Source organism: Thermobia domestica, chromosome 7 (assembly GCF_964235325.1).
Source record: "Thermobia domestica chromosome 7, izTheDome1.hap1.1, whole genome shotgun sequence".
Taxonomy (NCBI): Eukaryota; Metazoa; Arthropoda; class Insecta; order Zygentoma; family Lepismatidae; genus Thermobia; species Thermobia domestica.
The window spans coordinates 201,346,500-201,362,492 of NC_137460.1; the positions used below are offsets into that span (position 1 = coordinate 201,346,500).

Below are 15,993 nucleotides of genomic sequence, written 5' to 3' on the forward strand. Positions count from 1 at the left end.
TGAAAGATTTTATTTCATTTGAAACGATTCAAATGAACTAAATGAAATGAAAGGAAATCTTTTAGTTTTAAGTCCCACAGTTGTGTCGCAGGCTAAAAGACACCAATGAGAATGAGGATGAATGAAACGGAAGAATCCCAAGAAAACCTTGCACACTGTTTTTATCCACCACAAAGCCCACTTGGCGCGAGCTGGTATCGAATCAGAGAACTTACGCAGCAAAAGTAAGCGTCCTACCACTGAGCCAACGCAAGCCCCCCAAAATACTCATATTAATATAATAAACACGCAAGCACTTTGTTAGGTGATAGATAGTAAATTAGATAGAACTTTATCTATTTTATCTATTATAAATTTGAAATAGGTGATGAACAATAAGGACTCATTTATTTCTTATAGTTCTAGGTGGTGAATAGTAAAATGAGAACTAATGTTGAAAAAGGTGATGGTATGCAGAACTGGGATCCATCATTGCAGTTCAACGACAGTTCCGTACAGATTATCACAGACTCTCGCAATGCCAAGTCAATCAAGATGTGGAAAACAGTTTCTAGAAATAGGATATGTAGCTAAGAAGCACAGTGGTGACCAATTACGCATATTAGAGGAAAACGTTCAACGGATTCCAGATGTATTTGCAAGAAGTCTTAAAAAAATTAGTTCGTGAGGCGTCATGTTAGCTTGCTCTCCCAAAATCCAGAGTTCACGATGTGCTTTACAAACATCAAGCTTTATACATAAAAACTGTTAAGTTTTACATGAGTTAAAATTCGACGACAAACCAAAATGAAACATCTGCAGTACATTCATGACTGCATCAAGATTCACAACAGCCTTTCAGCCAAACTTCTCTTTTCTAATAAGGCAACATTTCAGCTACGCAATACGGTCCATGGACACAACGTGCGAATTCGGGGTAATGAACAGCCTCGAGAGAGGTCGTTAAGTATCAACCGAAGGTCAAGGTTGTGGTGTGTGAAATCATTGGGCCATTTTCCTTTCCAACACTTTTATTATATATCTTGATACGTTACTTTGTTCCTTCATGACACTCAAATCTATTTTTGCAGCATGATGGAGTAACTTCACACTAGCATTTGGTAATTCGGAACGCACTGAATGAGGAACTCCTACAAAAATGCACTGAAAGACGTGGTCCATGGGCCAACATGGGCGCCCAAACAAAATTTTCTAGTGGGGGGCATCTCCCTGGTTGGTACGATTGATACTTTTTAATTTGTATTAAAATGTCTTAAGAAATTTTATACATTTTTGTGAGCCAGGAAGGAGGGGGTGCCCATGCTGGCTACTCCGGCTGTCTAACATTACTTTCCTGGATTTCTTCCTGTGATGGTATGTTAAAGACATGGTCTATGAAATAAAAGCGACAACTGTGGAACAGCATCGTGAGAGAATTGTGCTGTTGAGACAGTTACGTCACAAACACTGCAGGCCACTTAGAAACTGAGTTTCGCCTAGATATCCTCCATGCCACTCGTGGGGCGCACACAGAAAATTACTGACTGCACAGACAACAAGCCTGTATGTATTGTTGTATGAATCTATTTAATACATTAAATACCTGCGGTATTAGTGTCAGATAAAATTAGAATTTCAATACGGATACTGTGTATTATGCTATTACAACTGGAAAATGTAAGAAGTTCAGGAATCTTTTAGTCACATACGGAACAAGGACAAATCTACCCCACAAATTCCATCTTAAGAACAAACCTATCCATGACTTTCTACAGATTTTTCTTTTCTCCTTTCACGTTATAAAATCAATACAACTATTTCACTACTACTATGAATTTATAGATCAGAAATGAAGATCATATACATGAGGCAATGAGAAAAAATAGAAACCTACCACAAATTCGTCCTCCTCTATCTTTCTCACAATTTTTTTCTTTCTTCTTTTCTACTCTGAATAGCAACTCATTACTGAACGACAACCTTCATGCACTTTCTTATTATTTTAAAGTGTATGGCTCTTAATTAATAACTACTCAACTGCAGTTCTGACTTTATTTTCACACGGCCTCGCTGATATTCTTTCGTTCAACTACAATGACAGACCCCATCCATTTTTCTCAATTTTATTTCATTTCTTCTTTTCTATGCCTGATGACGAAACTTTAACGACTGAAAATCTCACTTTTTTAAAACAAAATATATATTCAGTAATTCTTTTGTTTCGTATGTACAACTATATGTACGAAAGAGAGAAATGAGCGGGCATTGAGAAAAATATTTATTACAAAACTATGTAACAGAAGAAGCAAGGCAGGGGAAGAGAAATGTTAAAAGAGCTGAGTAATGTTACGTCTGGCAATGACTACATGCATCACGTAATGGTGGTGTCAGTGGAGATACAGTACATAAAAATTCATGGGACGAGTTGATCTGAAACAGTACACAGAATAATTACTAGATAGAAGGTGAATGGATTGGGATTTAATAAAACTGAGTGAAAAATGAGATATGAAGAGCAAAAAATAGAAATATAAAGTAAGAGCACTTACCGTGTACATCATTCTGCAGTTGGTGCCTTTGAATATTCCCTGGTATTCTTTTCCATCCGTCCAAAGAACCTTCACGTCAGCTCCCTCAGGAGGAGGGCCACCATCTTTCTCAAAATTATAATTCTGAAAACAAGGAAAACGTAAACTAAGAAAATATGAAAGTCACTGCATTGGCATAGCATACAAAAATCATCTGAACACCAAGATTAATAGTCCACACTTACAAGAGACATTTAATCTCCTTTCTACAAATAATTTGTACAGAGCGACGTTCCCAACTGATTTTTAGGTAGTGTATTCGTAATATTAGGTGTGTGGGTCAACGTTAGAAGGAGACAAGTAACAATACATATACACAATCTGCTAGTTACCAGTGTATATTTTTTTACATACACAGTACATAAATATTTGTTTTAAATCCAGCATCAATTATTATTAGGAATGGACAATATATTTCTTAGCGCCATAAAACTTCGAACTTTGCTTTCCTCAATTTTCTTGGAAACTACACACAAAGATTTACACTCACGCATGTCATTTTGTTCAGTTTAATGAAATCTATCGATGTATGTCTCATCTTTCGCCTATTATTATTATTATACGCTAATAGTACTAAAGAATTAAATTAAGCTGTAAAGATGAACTTCCTGCATGTTGTCTCCTCGTAGCAACTGACTAACATCAGTGCTTCATATTCGCATGTTGCTAGGTCCAACTGCCTCTGAGGATGCTTGCCTCGAATATAAAACGAGTGCTGGCTCAGATCCTGCGTGAACCCTTTTAAATTTTTAGTGCCTATTTTTAGGTACTAGGGTAGTGTCTTCATTAGTCGATTTAAAAATATATATATAAATAAAGCTTCTTTTTTTTTTTTTTTTTTTTCTTTTCATTCAAGTATGGAGGCATTGTGGAACACGCTACGTATGGTTTCAAGCCTTTCTGCGTCGAGACATAGGGTGTAATGACGTCATAACTTGAAACAAAGCAATTTTTTAAAGCCTATTTTTTATTTTTTGGAGGGCTTACTTTTGCACCTAGAAGACTGAAATTTTGCACACATTCAGTGCACCCCTTAGTATTTTTAAGATTTTTTTAATCTCTGCGATAAAACGGAGGTCTACAAGGGAAAAACAAATTTAAAAAGGGATATTTTTAACAAAAAATCCCTTTTTCGCGACTTTTCCGCCTTAGATACATGATGGAGACAGGTGAATGGTACCGTTTGAAAGGCTGTTCTATTCTGAAGAGAATGATGTATGAACCATGATCCTAGGATAGATAGGAATGTCTTAGGAAATTCTTATATTACATCCGGGTCTTTTTGAGTAATCTGGGGCATTGTGGGGCTCACTGATAAATTTTTCCCGTCCGTACTATTTAAGGTAGAAGCTTGAAACTTTGTACACATATTTAATCAAAAGAAACACTGACCAAAGCTTAAAACACACTTTATTTTAAATTATAATAACGGTTTCGGATATCTAACATATCCTTCTTCAGACAATATCGAAAATAAATGAAAATACAGACATATATATAGTCATTGTTATGTTAAGATCATAAGATATAATCATAAGACATAAGATAACAATGACTATATATATGTCTGTATTTTGATTTATTTTTGATATTGTCTGAAGAAGGATATGTTAGATATCCGAAACAGTTATTATAATTTAACATAAAGTATGTTTTAAGCTTTGGTCAGTGTTTCTTTTGATAAAATAATCAATCCAAAGCCATGGATAGTCTTACATATATTTAGTACAACCCTTACTGTTATTTAGTTAATTTTGAGATCTGAGCGTTAACACAGAGTGGGGGTTAAGAGGAGCTTAAAACTTGGAAGAAAAAAAAAATCAGAAAAAATTCCGATTTCTCTCAAGATTGCCAGCCATAGGGACATGATAGAGAAAATGTAAATGGTACCGTTTGAAAGGCTGTTTTATTCTGAAGAGAATAAGGTAAGAACCATGATCCTAGGATAACTAAGGTTGATGCTGTAGCTGCTTGATTGGAAGTCTATAATTCACCTTTAAAAAAAGTAAAAATTTAAAAGGGTTAAGTAACGGATTCAGTCGTATATACCTTGGTGCTCAAAAGAGAAGTTAACCTTCAAGCAATTTAACATCTGTGTTTATGTACCAACAATCCTCCACTTAAGTGAATAAGATCGTTTCAGGGTTCTTTGTGTAAGTCGAGGCACAGCATACCCTACGGATTTACTTACGCTGAATTTACATAACCCGGAAACATTAGTGCTGAAAGCATCTGAAAAATGACTCAACCCATGGTGGTAATTCGACTGAAACAAAATTAGAGCTTTGAATTTATTATTATTTAATACATTTTCTGTAACTTCACCGACACTGCAGTTCCTAATTAAGTATACACTTAGGATATGACCACATACCTGTTCAGATATATTCGACAGACTTATATTATTGGACATGCAACATTTTCAACACCTCTCTGATGTAAGTAACATGACCGAATACTTATCAAATTGTCACTCATTTCGATATTCATCTGGTGCGATAAGAGAACGAACATATATTAAGCTTTAGTTTCCATATTACACTTGCGGAAGTATAATGCTTACTTTATTTTATTTCTTTATGATTTTTATGTTTGGTGTCTACGGTTCTACCCTATATGCTAAAGGAAACTATGAAACACTTGTACCACCAGATGGATTCGTACACGTGGGAAAGGTCTTGCGGTAGCCGACTATTTTCAATTTTAAGTTATAGTAACTGGCAAAAAAGAAAATTTATTATTCACCTTTCTCATGGACCTGACTCAAATTTCCACAATGATTAGTGATAAATGCTTTCGTTGAGATAATCTAAAACAAACATTATGGACAACTTGCACCCTAACAAACGAGTAAGTGTTTCAACGAAGCACATTTTTATACACTCGCTATAATAGAATCAAAAGGAAATACTAACCACAACATCTTCTGGATAAAGATCATCGCTGAAGGATCCATCATCAAATACAACCCAATAGAAGAGTTTCTTCTCCATTACAACAACAGTTCCCTTATAAAATCTTCCGTTCTTGTGCTTTGCCCACACTTGCTGGCCCATGAAAACAGGTGGCACCTGGAATGAAGACAATGTCATTTTAAGTAATTTTATACATCATCTTAAAATTTCTTTCAGTTTTAAATGCCAGATTTATCCGAGATACAGCAAATGAAAATTCCAAAAACGCGCCTAAAAATACAACTACTTAATTTATTGCACATGTATCAACTAATGCAGACTAACTGAACGGTATTCTGTCTTCGAATTTTCTTTTCACTATGTTTATTGACAACATCAACTTAAATTGGTGGCATAATTTTCTACAAATTTCTCCTTTTGTTCGGTATACTCCATAAATAAGACTGCTTTTTCTAAATTACAAGGCCTGGATAAAATGCAGTGGTAACATGGTTATAATTTGTACCTGGCTGTTACAGCCCTGTAATGTAATAGCCTCACTTTCTGCCGCAAGTATAGAAGGCGTCACACACCGTCAACATGTCAATCTCTGTCGATGTCCCTCAAGGACCCCCATGTGGCACGTCAATGGTTCCTTCATTTTGGCAAAAATGTCGTCATGAACTCCCTAAAAACATTCTTGTACACTGGGCCCACATTTGCCACATTCCTCTTGATCCACGCATGTTGTTCGTTTTTCGAAAACATTGTCATGGCGCTTCCACTTTCCTCCTCTATTTCACGGCACTGCTGTTTTTAATTGAATAACACACAGTCATTACCACTCGCCAAACTTCACTGCCTTACATTCCCTTCCCTTATTTGTTACGGAACTCTTGTCGTGCTGTGACAGACTTTTGACATGAGAAGTGTTGCCCCTATTTCTTATTCAGCTTATGTACAAATTCTGTGTAGAAACACAGAAAAGAGGGCATGTAACTGTATTTCAAATCATAATCGAGAAGTATTTACAGGAATGGCTGATTAAATAAATAACATAATACTCACCATTGCAAAGTATAAGAGTAATATATAATACAGGTGTATATCATGGAATGCTTAATTATAACTTTCACTTAATTGATACATCTTTCTACGTTAATACTTACCCTATCTTGCCTATCTGTATGCTCTGTACATGTCATATAGATAGTCTGCGAACACAAACTGGCCTCAAACACAATACCGGACAGAAGACCACAAGTTGGGTGGAATACACTTTCACACTTCTCAACACAACACTTCACGCATGTGCCTTCTAATCTCTGACAGAACCGGCATTCCTGCGAAAATAATATGAATTAAATCTATATATTGTTCATTGCATTTGCATAATATTGGCATGGACAATAACATTAAAAGCAATTATTACTCATATTATTATGTAACAATGCTACTGTACATAATCTGGATATCGTATATAAAATTCTGCAATATTAAAAAAAATATTTCTTGTCAGATAAACAGCGTTAAAATTAAAGAATCTCTCTCTCTCTCTCTCTCTCTCTCTCTCTCTATATATATATATATATATATATATATATATATATATATATATATATATATATATATATGATAGATAGATATAAAACTGGGATTATATAAACCACATCCTAACAAGTCTAGGATCATCAAGTCTAGGAGGTTCAGGCAGGTAAGTCATGTAGCCAGAATGGAAGAAAGCAGAAGCGCTTTCAAAATTTTATCTGGGAATCAAACCGCAAAAGGGCTATTAAGACGACAAGCGCAAATGGAAGGACAATATTAAGATGGACGACGCAAAAATAGGAATATAAAGTAGAAATCCGTCCAACTGGCTGAGGGCAAAAGTATATGGGGAGCTTTGGTGAATGTACCGTTGATCTTTCGTGATGCATAGACAACGGAAGGGTCCAATATAGTAATTTGATGAAATTTGCATCTACTCAATCAACTTTTAAAACAGACGGACCTCACGCAGTAGCTAAATGGTTATCCGTCTTGCATTTTGACATGGATGATCTCAATCGATACTTGATGTATTTCCCTTAAGATGTAAATTCTTCCATACATTCAGTGTTAGAAACAATGTTATGTTACAAAACAATCAACAAATAAAAGCAGTTCCTGCGTAACTAAATAATGTGCAAAATACAGGAAAACAAACAGAGCTGCGAAATATGATGGAAAGTTTGATTAAGTCTTTCTTGCAATAACATTTCGTAATTGATAGGCTCATACACTCCGTGGATGCAACAGTGAAATGGATGGATTGATTTACTGATTTCTCCTAATTGGTAACAACTTGTTAGTTCTCGCTGCAGACGGATGAAATATCAGTCCAATATAGAAGCTCTGAAACCTTGTCACGACATTAAGCTGAATTTGTTTTATTATCACTTGCTATCCTGCCAAATCGATGTTTTCCACTCTAGCTGTAATCGGCCACTACTCTGAACCTGTGCGTACAACCTTCCTTGCATTCTCATACTAAAATCATTTCCGCCTCTCTGCCTTTGAGAACGATAGTAAAACGCCCGGAGTTTGTAACAGTCCAAAAGATAGATCCAGTCTTACAAACGCCCGCACAAACTTTTAATGATCGTGCGTTACATGACGTTTGTGGAAACGTTTACACTTCCTTGTCTCCACCTAGCAATATATCTTTCCTATAAACGATGAAATATGGCTTTAGGGAAAACTTTTGCACCAATGATTTGGCACTAACACACTATTTACAGTTGATTTCTGTGTTGGTGGGTTTGGCTGGTTGGTTAGACTTACTTTCCTCACAACGGCAGATGAGTACTTCGTGCTCATCCTCTTGAAGACCCATTCTTTTAGGAGGATGTTCTTTCATTGCTATTGCTACATTCTTAATTCCTTTATCGCAAAGGCTGAAGTCTTATGTTGTATTGTTTCCTTGTTCGACTGTAGGAATAATGAATGTAAGGAAGAGTAAAATAGGGCCCTCCCAGAGGCCATAATTTTCTGCGACATTGCACGGACTTGATAGGCAAATTGATTAACTATGTTCCTAAGGTCTGTGTGATTTCGTGAAACAACAACCTCCGATGATTTCCTTTCAGCATTTGTGTCAAAGGCAATCACAAAATGATATCGTAACCATGAAGACACTTTCTGTAGTCGGTTAAGTTATATTACACAAAACAACAACATTCAACGTAATAACTTGGAAGATACTAATTTACGTAAATAGTTGATATCAGCTGGCTATTCCGAATGAACAAAATGTACTATTATTAACAAGAAACAAAATAACTCTCTCTCATGCTTACCATGTTATTTTGTTGAGCAAGATCTGGAGAAATGGCAATTGGCTGCTTGCTACTACTATCTTTAAACGAGGCTTCAGGAACCAGGAGAGCACACAGGAGATGGACCCAACGACCATCGGCCGTCTGTTTCATAGGTCCTCCACGTAATGGACACAAACAACAACCCTAAAGTAACAAACAATACAATTTAGATATTATGATTAAATTGGAGAGTCTCGGCACTAAACAATGTTCATAAGTACACAAAAGAAACATTCAGACAATACATTTTTGATTCAAACATCAACCAAGAGCAAATTACATTTTACTTATGGCATATTCAATGTGTGTCTTGTTGCAATTTAGTGATCAATTGTCGCTAGAAATTTAAGACCAAAATGTAAAAAGTAAATAAAAGAAACTAATTAGGTTTTTTGCTTTTCATATTATAGCATTTTACTTCTTACACTCCTTGATTTAATCATGTTCTCATCAATAAAATTTCCCTTTGAATTACGAACAACCATTCAAACTTCATGCATATATTAAAAATACATTGCTTTCCAATAAAATTCGACGAGTGAAAAATTTACAACTGGACTTCGAATACAGCCCAGACTCGCATTTGCCATATAGTGTATAATACTACTCAGGCCGCAGCCTGATCACACAAGTCTTTACTTAGAAAGACGGTGTTTCGCTACTCAGACACACATATGCATTGTACCGCAACCTCTGTTTGGACAACCCAGTGTCAACCGTCATAGGTATTCGATAATATAGACCAGTGATGATCAATTTATAACGCAACGCGAGCCAGGACAAAATAAGAACCATATCTGGGGGTCCTCCCCCCTACTGCTGCTGCACCAGTTCGCTGAATGTGAGAAAGTCATACATTTTCTAAATTTTTGTTTCCTTCTGGAAATCCTGCTCTTTGTTTCAAGTGTGTAGGTCAATTAAGGTTTAAGTTACAAGCACCTCAAAGTAGATATACAGAACCTACATTTTTGGATGAAAAGATCCAATATATATCAGTCAAAAATTTCCTTGTAGGCTTTACATCTGAGGAACTACATGTAGTGTAGCCAAACCTACACTTAACTCAGTATGATGTGCTTATTCCGTAAAAAAAATACGAAAACACGATTTAGGGGCCATTCAAGAATTTTGTGGACCCTGATCCAAAAACTAATTCTTGCCCATGATCGAAAACTAATAATAATAATAATAATAATAATAATAATAATAATAATAATAATAATAATAATAATAATAATAATAATAAAATAAATAAATAAATAAATAAATAAAACAAATAAAAATCTTGTTCTAAAAATTGGCTCGCTAACAACGGCCCTACCTTGCAGAATGTACTTGTTAACCGAAAGATTAAATATAAATAATGTTCACAATTATTCTCATGGAATTATATAAAAAAGGAAATCATGTACTTTTTTCATTTTTATTTGCAGGCTGCCATTTCGCTATTACTGACATAAATCAATTTGACTTAGCATGGCGTCAAAAATCAAAATATTTGGCTAGGTAGTGTAGTGGTTATCGTACACACACGATAAGCAGGAGACCTGTGTTCGATTTACGGTTCAGCGGGGGTTCTCTTCTTTCAAATTCATTAAATTTGTATCTATAGAGGATTATGGTGTGAAAAAAAGTCTCCTTTGACAATCATATAATACCTTTTAATAATTAAAGGCCTATATTAAAAATTGATTTGCTTTTTTCATAGTTTTCATTCAAAGTAGACACAAATTTCAAGCATGTAAATTCTTAATTTGAATACACAACCATCAAACTTTTCCTCTCAATAAAACTTTAATTTCTTCGCTTGAAACTTGTCTAAAGAATGAACCACCATACAGAGGTTGATCAGTCTACATTTGGCCAATTTCGACTTACCTAAAAATTTAGAAGAATCCATGGCGCCAGGTCCGTAAGTGCTCGATGTGTTTCCCTTGGTTCCTAACAATAGCCCGACAGCGTAATTTCTACTGTAATAGGCTTCTCTGAAGAACTGGGAGGGGAATCTTGTCCCATTCCCTTTGCACAGCTTTCCAAAGTCCTTCCACAGTTGTCACACGCCGTTTTCCCAAAGCCCGTTTCAGCAATCCAAATCCACAATAATCCATAGGAGTTGCATCTGGAGATTTAACAGGTACCTCATTGAAAGGTATCACCTGTATACCACCTGCCTCCTCCATTTCCCTGTAGAATGCGAGGAACGATCGTGAGGTACGTAATGAGGCCTTGTCCATGTGAATGCGCACCAGATTAGCGTAATTTCCGTACATTGTTGGAATCTCATGCTCGTAGATCGGCCGCATGATTTGCTCCTGAAAATACTGCGAATTTATTTTGCAGTCCTTCGCCACCCTACGAATCTTCAGTTTACCTCGGTAACAGTAGCCAGTAACGACCATGAACCCTTTTGGGAAGGATTCTTTACAGACACGGACCCACCTTCTGAAGTTCTTGGCGCCTTTCTCTCGGTACATGATGGCTCTCGGTTTGCTGCAGTCGGAAAGGTAAATCCATGCTTCATCGAGCGTTACGACGTACATTCACCTTTGTTTTGCCAGATGCCGTTCGTACAGCTTGCAGGCGTTACACTTTCGTTCCTTTTGGTGGGCATCCGTGAGATGGCCGCGAGCTTTCGTGACTTTTTCCAGCTTGAGTTGATGGTGTAACGTCCAGCTCAGTCCCCAAAGACACGTCAAGACGATTAGCCATATACCTTTGTGTTGGCAGATTTTCTTGCATTGCCATTTTGCGAGGTTTCCTCTGCATGGTGGAGGTGGCCTTGCTGCATTCCCGCTTCCTAGGCAACTTCGTTGGTGATCCAAATGGTGGAGCTTCGTTGCCCTTATATTTTTAATAACGTTTTTTATTCCACTTAAACTGATGTTGCAACCATTCTTCTTGCACTGTTTTCTAATAACAGAAACACTAAAGTGGGCGTCATAAAGAGCCGCAACATAGCCTTTCCAAAACCGTCTTAGTTTGGGCGGAATTTTGGTCACAGAGCGGAAACAAAATTTAACACAACATTCACAACAATGGTCCTGTTTTGTGCGTTATTGTCGTCCACGCGGAAAAACAACTCCGTTCCCAGGAAGGCAGTGCATAACACTGCAGGACGCCACGAGCCAGGTCGGGTGAGTCCATTCTGCCCGGGAGGGGGAAGGAACGAAATCGGCCAAACGTAGGCTGAACAATCTCTGTAAATACGATGTAAATGCATGACTATACTTTGCTCCACGACCACTTATTTCCGTGATTAGTTTACTCAATTACAATTTTCATCACATAACTGTTCACTGGATTTACTTCTTTAATTAAAGTTTGTTCCAAATACATTCAATATTCAAATCACTAAGATCTAGAATTATTTCAAATTGAATTACCATCTAGAGTTATTTTCATCATGGCTTTCTCCTGTTTTCTGTGTAGAAGCTTTTACTGGAAACTGTTTTAAGATCGTGTCATCTTTGACTTATGGCACTAATGAGACTAATGAGGCACTAATTTCATCTTCCAGAAAATAGTACATATTATATGCACTTCCCCTGAATACTTTATCAAATAGTAAGAAATAAGAAAAAGGAAGGAAGAAAAATAAAAGAACAGAAATGAAACTTCTAGTTTAACGTCTCACTGATATCCTTTAGGATAAAGGAGACGGATGATTAATGAAGGCGAGTGACGATGAAGAACTGATACAATGAAAATGCGGGAGGAAATGGGAGAACCCGGGAAAACCCAAAGACATCATTTGTTCACCACAAACTCATGTGGCTGGGAAGCGAACCACCATGTCTTTGCAGCAGAGGTAAGCGATCTATCACTGAACCTCAGTGTCATAGATCGCTAAAAACAAATGGAAACTATTAAAAAATATGCCATAGCTCGAGACCGCAGATTAGGTAAAAGAACGCGATGGTTATTTTGTGCCTACATTCCATTAATGGGCCAGTGGATACAGGATGTGTACCAGTTCCCAGTTATTGGTTTATGCGCTTCACGGCGAATTCTATCTCCGCCCTTGTTCCACATCCAGTGGTACAGTAACAGAATCTATGCTCCAACTAACTACCGACTTTGATCCGATATTTCGTTCTCGAGTTCAGACTTTTTGTTTTATCGTTACGACCAACTTTCGGCAAACTAAGCACCGAAATGATGCATTTGTGCACCTATGTTGGTCTATAACCTTAGCTCCATGTCTTCATGTAAGTGTTCGTTTCGTGAAATTCTTTGAAGTTGTTTCCGAACGCACTCTATATTTCGAAGTGAAGAAAAAAGAAAAAAGTATAAAATTAATTTCAACATTTTTACATAAAAAATATTTAAAAAATAAATAAATAAGAAGTTAAGTGAAATAAGAATAAGAAGTTAATAAGAAGGAAGATAAACAGTTTAACCAGGCAAGGATAACAGTAGTCGTACAGAAAAGAGGGGATGGTTCGCAGATATGATAGTTTTACCATTTCTTTCTGATATACTGAAAAGCTTACCTCGCTCTGAAGGTTAGTGCTGCAATTATCACATTTCCAGGGTGACTTCTCTGTATTCACTGTGACTCCGTAACATGTCGTGTGCACACAGAGACCACAGTCGGAACATGTGACTAGTGTTGACTCATTCAAATTGCCCTCCTCGTCCACGCCATTGCTTTTACTGTTACTCTGCTAAATACACAAATAATCAATAAATTAATATTTAAAAAATAAACTGAATAACAAAACATTCAAATGGTTGTATTACATTTTTTTATTATTTATATTCTAATCTTAGATGTTCATTAATTTATATAACCCCTTTTAGCTCGACTGTCACAGCAGTCCCGGTGAGACCTGCACAAACGTTTCTATTTACATGGGTCTTGTTTCGGGGCTACAACCGCGATATTTCTTACATTGTAAGCTTCTGCAATTTAATAGAAATTCGAGGAACTAATTACTATTAGTCTTCGTTCACGCAGTTTTTTGCTTTCTTTTCTTTTTTCTTCGTTCTCTCTATTCTTCCTTACCGGAGGTCTCTAGGTCATATAACAATGAAGATGGAGAACGTTAGAAACATTCTCTAAGACGTTTTACATAGAATGAAGAAGAATGGCTAAATAACCAACAAGACTTCATTTACGTCAATGAGAAGAGCAATACCAAAGACCGTGCTGTTCGCAGTAATAGGAAGGTGAAATGAGGAAGGAGGGAAACTATGCTTTATTGCAAGACATATACTAAGAAGTCAGGATTGCATCCACGAAAATGTTTCGAGAAATACCACTCTCTGAAGAGATACAAAAAAAACACTGAAATACAGATTCAGAACAACCATCTGTAAGATAAATCATTATAATAATGTGTTAATTTTGTATGTGTTGGTGTTAATTTCTTGTAAGACAGAATTAAAACACGTGTTCAGTTGCTATTTCTGACAGAAAGAAAACATATCTGAGTCCACAGAGCAGAAAACGTGGAAATAATGAAGTGAAAAGAGTGAAGGGAGACGTTTCTTTAAGTGTCTGAACTTGCTACTTCTATTCTGATATTAAAGTTTCAGTATATTTGTGTAGTTATTCTTTCTTTCTTAGAAAAGTAGAACATGAAAAGTACAGTGTGGTCCGGAAGTGGGCATACCCCTAATTGATGTTTTCTGACGGTTTTAGGTTTTATCCGCATTTGTTTGGTAACATTGCTATCCATATTCATTTGTTTTTTTGTTTGGTAGCAGTTATTTGCAGTGAAGTTGGAGTATCAGACGCTTCCTGGCCGCTGGACTGGAAGAGGTTGTGCATCTTCACCAACTCCCTTTGCCTGGCCTCCAGAAAGTCCCGATCTGACGACACCAGAGAATGCTCTCTGGGGATTCATAAAGCAACAACTAAGAAACACTCGATATCATACAACGAAGGAATTACGAGCTGCTGTGGAACACGCCTTCATCCTCATGATTCCGGAGTATTTCCGCAAAACATCTGTGAGAACTTGGAGCAGAATTCAGCTGTTATGACATGGATGGTGATCATGACTCTTAAGACTTCAAAGTAATTGTGTACCGACATTCTACCATAACTAACACTATACTATTGAAACTAAAGGGGGGGTACACCCACTTCCGGACCACTCTGTGCATACATTCGGATTCCTCATATTAAGTTTCGATACATTTTAGAGTTTATCAGCTTAAAGAATTTGCAATATAATTAACATATTCATTAGTATTGAAAATACAAATTAGAAACCAGAAGTATCTAATTCTCGAAACTCATTAAGAACCTTACATATTACCAACGAAATATCTGTATTGGCGTAAATATAGTATTACTTTGAAAATAATACTATTTCATTATTTTCTTCATGATGTTAATGTAGAAATATACCCAACGCATAAAACATTACAAAGCTTTGAAAATATTATGTAATGAAAAATTTAACAATTTAAAGCTCTTTTACAGTAGAAATAGATGTCGATCTTTGCTCCACTTTCTTCTTCTAGTGGTTATGGGAAGTATACTCACATTCATTTGAATAACCCATGGAACCATAGTAAAAACATATTTCAATTAAAAATTTCAAGCGTCAGTCAAATCAAACCATAACATGACGTACTATCATCGGCTAATTCCTATTTACATCTGACCTTGACGAGTCTCATAACGGCCAACTGATACAGATAGTATAGTATTGCATAGTATGAACTAAAACTTTCCTTTTAAAGTGTAAAGAGCTATACTATGATTATGATGTAAGTGTGGCGTTTACGAAACTGTTTCTATATTAAATATAATACTATACACGTAACTGAAATATTCTCTTTCCACAAGAACTCACGCGGAAATAAATATCTTTAAATATCTTACACACAAAATTACAAACCTTCGGCTCCTTCCTAAACCATTGATCGCTCAGTGTTGCTCTACTACTCCCTGGTTTTGAGACACTTCGTGACGACCTCCACAACAGATATTTCATCTCAGATCTTGTTAATCTCTATAAGTAAATAAAATAAGAATCATGTTACTTATTTGTGGATTAGTACAAATTGATGAAAGCCTTTTTACTTGCATGTTGCGTTGATTTTTGAATCGATTTTGGTTTTCGTCCATCCATTTTCCTGTGAACATTTATAGAGGTTCAGCTTTATTCTACACGTAAGCGTGACTTCTACATCTTCTGTTATATTTTGAACCTA

At 36.2% G+C, this 15,993-nt stretch overlaps 1 protein-coding gene across 4 annotated transcripts in view; it reads right to left on the reverse strand.

Annotated features, from left to right (window-relative positions):
- Nucleotides 1-15,993, reverse strand: part of LOC145690656 (uncharacterized) — a 256,803-nt gene that overhangs the window by 13,268 nt on the left and 227,542 nt on the right. For 3 of the 4 annotated variants that reach the window (XR_014132253.1, XM_081765764.1, XM_081765765.1), the window contains 6 exons: nt 15,678-15,791; nt 13,314-13,487; nt 8,800-8,964; nt 6,631-6,804; nt 5,483-5,638; nt 2,529-2,651 (listed from right to left, as the gene is read on the reverse strand). Coding sequence is in view for 3 of the 4 variants with exons in the window: in XM_081765764.1 (XP_081621890.1) it covers nt 2,529-2,651; nt 5,483-5,638; nt 6,631-6,804; nt 8,800-8,964; nt 13,314-13,487; nt 15,678-15,791 (906 nt within the window). In the remaining variant the exon portion in view is untranslated. The remainder of the gene's footprint in view (nt 1-2,528; nt 2,652-5,482; nt 5,639-6,630; nt 6,805-8,799; nt 8,965-13,313; nt 13,488-15,677; nt 15,792-15,993) is intronic. The other variant, XM_081765766.1, reaches the window with a different exon arrangement.